The sequence below is a fragment of the Aulonocara stuartgranti genome, assembly GCF_965226115.1.
Source record: "Aulonocara stuartgranti genome assembly, chromosome: 7".
Taxonomy (NCBI): domain Eukaryota; kingdom Metazoa; phylum Chordata; class Actinopteri; order Cichliformes; family Cichlidae; genus Aulonocara; species Aulonocara stuartgranti.
In genome coordinates, this window is record NC_138945.1 from 51,546,653 (window position 1) to 51,552,799 (window position 6,147).

The following is a 6,147-nucleotide window of genomic DNA, read 5'->3' on the forward strand; positions in this document are numbered from 1 at the left end:
ACTGGTGTATTTGTTTGCACTGTTGCCGAATTAACTCAAATGGTTTTAACCAAAAAGCATGTCAATAATTGACTTTCTTTATATTATAATATGAAAAACAGGATTTGAGTTTATGAAAATCTTAAGGATTATAACTTTAATGCCCGGTGGCATTACGTATCAGCATTGTTCAGAGGCTTATTTATGTGTGTGCAGTAATTCTCATTTGCTCCGCCACAGTTTTTAAAGCCTGGGTGTAGTTTATTCAGCTGGGTCCAGGTTCGTGGTTTGGTTGGATTTCCACTTTAACCTTTAAATTTCTGTTTATGTTTTTCAGTCTCACACAGACAAACTGAACACACACGTGGCTCTCCATCAGCTTTACCAGTACGCCAGCAAATACTATGATGGGGTAAGAGGCCCTTCTTTTTCCTATCACACCCGAAGGAGGCTATTCCACTGAATGCACTACTGCCCACTATATTATTGGTTCTCCTTTTTTTTCTCTCTCTCTTCACTCTTGATATGCCAGAAGAGTGATTGTATGAAATTTTAATTGAAAGCATTTCTGTGGGATGTGAATTGGAAAATTGCTCTGGGAATTGATTTTTAAGAGTCCATTGTGCATTGCCACTTGAGGTCACGAAAAGGGGATAAACAAAACCTAATGAACAAGTTGGATAAACAAATGGGGCTGTCAGTCTCCCCTAAGTGGGACTCGCAAAGAATAACAGCTTATATGACGCGATTGCTGATGTCGAATAACACCATCTTCTCCTTCCACTCTCCACCCTTCTTCTTCTTCCTGTGCTTCTTCTCTGTCCATCCCCCTCCTCCTTGTTTCTTTGCTTTTCCGACATTACCCTTATGCCATCCTCTGTCCAACTCTTTGTCTCCTCTCTATCCTCTACACCTATTATACCCGACATCTCACTTTTTTTTTTACTGTCCTTCTTACCTTCCTTTTTTTTTTTTTTTTTTTTTTTTCCAGATCATCGCTTCTCTGGAAGAGGACCCAGCTGCCCAGAGTAAACAGCTAGCCCTGCGGCTCCAGCAGATAGCAGCCGCCCTGGAAAACAAAGTGACTGATCTCTAACCCACTAAGTGGAGGGAGGAACCAAGGGAAGGGGGAATATCGCCAGTGACTACAGGGGCTTATTTCTTTCTTTTTTTTTTTTTTTAGTGAATAAATTCCAGAAATGAGGAAATGTGAGAAATGGGCGTGTTTATTGTACAACTTGGTCCTGGGGTAATTTTCTGTTCTGTGTGAAGTAACAGACTAATGAAATGCAGAAAGAGAGGAGACAGGAAGAAAATGGTGGGTTACACTGTCATAGGTACGCCTTAAAGCTCACTTGCCAAACCTTAAAGGTCTGCGCACTCATTCATGCTTCACTGAATATTGCTCCCACAATGCAGTGCGGCAGAACTCTCTCTGAGATTTAAGCCCCTCTGTGGAGCACTGGCATAGGAGATAATCAGATGTTCAATTTCACTCTGTGTAAAAAAAAAAAATGGTTTTAAGAGTTGTATTATATATTTTTTTTATCGTGCAGTCTTTATGCGGAAAGCTTTATAAGAAAAAATATCTTTTTAAATGGATCACCTTGTGGTGCGGATAGTGTTTTTATTAGCCTGTGTATGCGTAGATGCCTGTGTGAAGTACTTGTGGAAAAAACAAAAAAGAGTGTGTGCTGCTGAATTTAAGTGTGCGTTTGGGTGGATTGCACGTGTGCGAATGTGTGAAATTGTGCGTGCACACACGGGATGCCTACTGTCAGGCGCGAGGGTGACAGGACGCCTGCTTTGTCGTTTTAATTCCCCCATACTCAGTAACACACTGGAGCCTGTGCTCTCAATGAGCTTTATGACAGAGACCAAAGGGTCCTCAAAAGGACGCTGGTTAATCTAGCAATGTACAGGCTCATATGAATGACAGATCACCAGGCGTTTCAGAAACATTTGAGTTATATTCTTTTTCTTTCGACTCGGATTTGGTTCCGGCTGGATTGCCTGTTGTGCTCGTGGAAATCGATAATAGCACAGTCTGTCTCCCTTTATTGTACAGTGCCATGAAACATTCCACTTCAACTAAAGCACAGAAGGACATTTAATACGTTTTAAAGATATTATAGTTAAAGACTGTGTTTAAGTTTTTTTTCCTTTGCTATATTGTTTTATTTTTATATACATATATGTATCAGCAAGAAGCAACCATTTTTCCTGCCACAGATTCGTGTCACTCATATTAGCCCTGCAATAATGTCAGTATACCATGAGCCACAATCAACAGTTGCATTTGCTTACTAAAGTAGCAGTTCAGCAATATGTTAGAAGACTATTCAAATTGTTTTATGCATTGCTCATGTTTATGATTTTTGTACCATATTTTTAGTATTACCCTTGTAATGTTCCAAATAGTCATCACGAATTCTGCCTCTACAGCTATGAAATAGCCTGTCGCTGATGTTAATAATTTAGATGAGATTCAGTCGGTACTTAAATGGCATGCTCTGAACAATTATCGTGGATTTAGCCTCTGTATGATGTCGGGGGAGGGAGGGGGGTTGTTTGGTTCAGTCGTGTACATAATTGTTATATTAATTGGGTTATTGATATGTCAGTGTCAGAACCGAGGTGTCGCCAGGGTAGGTTGGTTATTTCTTGGGCCATTAGACGCCGTCCCTAAATTGTAGGCCTTGCTGTTGACAGATGATTTAATTGTACTCGCTGTATCTGATCATGGGTGTGTGGATTTGACGGCGCATGACGCTCTCCACAGCCCCAAGAATGTTAATGATTCCTGCCTTCGCTAGAGAGAGGTGTGCACAGACCTCGAGCTTGCCTGCCTGCTGTCTCAGCATGGCACCCTGGCATCCCGACCAACAGCACTTGGCACTGCCCACTCAGCGCAGTGCAGAGTGGCACTCTGTATAATGGAATCAGCAGGGGAGGCTTTTGATCTTAATTGCATGCCAACTGCAGGCTCCATCCTTGTCTCCGGTGTTGTTTACTGCTGAGTCCTTTCTTACTGACAGAGTTGATGCAAGAAGCTTCTTTCAGAGCCTTTCTTTCACCAAAAATGTGCCTTATATAGGATATTACATATATTGTTTCTAAGTTATTCTACTGGTAACCTAGGTGACTATGATGATGATAGTGATATAGACACAGCAATGTATTTGGACTTGTGATCTTATGTGTGCTGTCTCAAATGCTAGATGCCCTGCTGCAGCCATTTGCGTGCCAATAGGCTGAAGATGTTTCAGTAAGATTTCTTTTATGGTTGCAATTTTGACGTGTGCATTTCCTTTGGGTGTCTGTGGTGTGTGCTTAGTAGGACTTTGGTGGGTAAGGCAAAAAAAGAAAAAAGAAAAAAAAAAGCCAAACTGATTAAATGTAAAACAGTGGCCAATGTGATTTGGGTTTCCCTTGAAAATGTCTGGCATTCCTAAATTAGTCTGAAGCCAAAAGGTTATCCTTATGTAGATGGATATGCGCAAAATTGTTCCAGTTGTGTTCATTTTTTGCCCTGTGTTTCTCAGCTGTTCCACAGTGTGTACGATAAATGACTATCTATACTCGACAAATGACCGTTCTTACTGCTGTGCAGTTATTATTTTTATTTCTCGTTTCCTATATCATATAAATCTTTGTAAAACGCGTTGAAATACTGTATTCTAACTGTATAATCCTATGCATTGAGTCCTGGGACAAAAATAACAAAAGTGAAAAAAAAAAACCTGTTTGTGCAGTTGTCGAGACCTTTTTTTTCCCCCCATTTTGAAACTTGTGAATGTGCTGTGATGATATAAGAAACTGGGACGCTCCATTTTCAGTACAGGACCATTAACGGAAGCCAACGTTTTCCTTCACATCCGAGGCAGCTCAGAAGATTCTTGATCTTGTACCTGATCTGGTTGTACTGGATGAACTTAATTTTACAAAAGTTGTGTGTGGACGGAGGGTTACAGGTTTCATCATACACTCCTCCGTTAATAAACTCAGAGACATATACGCTCTTCATATCTGCTGTGTTTCTTTCACCTTCAGCATATTGATTTGCTTCAATTTGACACCCACCTCTCACGAATAATGCATGAGAAACAATCACCTTGGATGATAGAATAGCTTTTTCCACTGCTGAAGGAAACTCTCTTTTGTGCAAGTCTTTGGTATTCCTGCATGACCTTATGAAGACAACATGCACAGGCAAGAGTAATGGTGGGGTTTCTGAAAATTAAAACCACCATAGCCCTATTTATGAAGAAGAGGACCAAGTGTCAAAAGCTGACAGTTTTTTCCCCCTTATCACACATATTCCTTCATATTATGACCCCAAACGACTTTGTTGATAACATCAGTTGATATCATCAGTCTTCATATGCAGTGTATCCTATGATGGCTGATGCTTTTTCCCCCAAATGCCACATCAGGTTCCTGTCACAAGGCTCGGAATACAAACTAGAAGCCAAGGTCTGGCTTCATGAAATGAGTTGATAATATAAATAGCCTCGCCGCATCTCTGTCATCGGCGGTGAAGGTTGGAAAAATTGCGGCAAAAAACATTAATTAAGTACTGACAGCTAAGAATGAAATTGGAAAAAAGAAAGATGAAAGGCAAAATTGCCTCATCGGACTGCTTAACAAACCCAGACGCAGGGGTGGAGATATCAAAGACAGACTAGGAGCCTGCACGGGCCATCTTCGAACCGGGCGGATCACTGATGCAGCAACAGATAGAGCAACTTCAAGGGCTGCTGCCAAAGCAAGAGTGATTACACTTGATTATCGCAAGCACTGCATTTTGTACACTATCCTTGATCACTTGTGGGAAATCAAAGGCGATACGGTACTTTATATTCCTATTAGGACACGCGCCTTACATCATTTTGGGATTCAACATTATTTGCCGCGCACAGCGCTTGTGATAAGATTTCTAAATAACCATGCCCTTCACTGTCTAGAAATCAATGATACTGCACACTAAGAATAATTATTTTTCAGTCAGCCTCTGTGCCGGGTTTCAAGAAATTGGGTTAAAATCTGCACGATTCCTGGCTTCTGTTCTCCCGCATAGGATGCTTCTTCACACAATGCAGCCAGCCTCTCCTTCTGCAGGTTAAGTCTCACCTCCACGTTTGAAACCTCCTAACGAGATTTGGCTTTGATTCTCTCTGCCTTAGGGACGGAGGAGGAGGAGGAGGAGGAGGAGAACTTGGAGCAAATAAAAACAATGATGGTGTGGTGTCATTCTAAACAGTTGTTCTGATGAATAATTTAAAACCGCGCAGGCAGTTTCTGACTCCAGGGTTCTCTAAGCTCATATCCTGTGAGCATATTAAAATATCTCGTTGAGTTAGCTTGGATTTTCACATGTGGGATTTTATTAAGCTTAGTCTGAGTTTAAATTGGTTGTAGTCTACTTAACTATTGAGTCTAACGAGTAGTGAGGGGCGGCAGTATCTCAAGAAAACTGATTTACTGATGTTTAAAAATCACACACATAAAAAAGACCCTCAAAATGTTTTTAATTGTGTGATATACAAGTTATTATAGGCAATAATTTTTAAAAAAGCCATCAATATCACTACATGCTTTTTTAAATGTAATTATAACGACTTAATTAGGTGTACATACAGAGTACATACTTCATTTGTCAGATATGTGTGCAAGAAAAATATAATTAAAGGAAAATAACAGTCACGAGTACATGTAATTCTTCTGATTACTGCTCATGCTGGTCATTAAAGGGGTACTCTTTTCTCAAACATGAGGGACAAAGCCCACTTAAATCTAAAACAACTTTAGCTGCAGGTGATCCTTGGACTGTACTGCAAAACAAGAACTATCGGCAGGTTTTTCCGACAGGGATTACTCCTAGTCTTAGACTTAAAGATAAATTCAGCAAAGACCTCCATTGGGGACGGGGGTATGGTTAGTAGGCCTGATCCATTTCTGGGAAACTGAACCTATCAGTTTTGACCCAGGTCATTAACTGCATTCACACTAGGAATGCATACTTGTTGGAGGCTGCATGAGTGCCTGTCAACTTTTTCAGGAATCTGATCAGCGAAAAGAGGAGACCATATTCAACCATCAGGTCTGTAATTAGAATGTATTCACCCATAAGTAGTGGAAACCGCTTAGGTGTTTTGCTGATAAATC

The 6,147-nt window shown here is 40.6% G+C and overlaps 1 protein-coding gene across 3 annotated transcripts in view; it reads left to right on the forward strand.

The window, feature by feature from the left end:
* Nucleotides 1-4,005, forward strand: part of LOC309711680 (plexin-B2-like) — a 156,106-nt gene extending 152,101 nt beyond the window's left edge. For all 3 annotated transcript variants that reach the window (XM_082542114.1, XM_082542116.1, XM_082542115.1), the window contains 2 exons: nt 317-391; nt 971-4,005. In XM_082542114.1, coding sequence (XP_082398240.1) covers nt 317-391; nt 971-1,075 — 180 coding nt within the window. In that variant the 3' untranslated portion in view covers nt 1,076-4,005. The remainder of the gene's footprint in view (nt 1-316; nt 392-970) is intronic.
* Nucleotides 4,006-6,147: the final 2,142 nt, after the last annotated feature.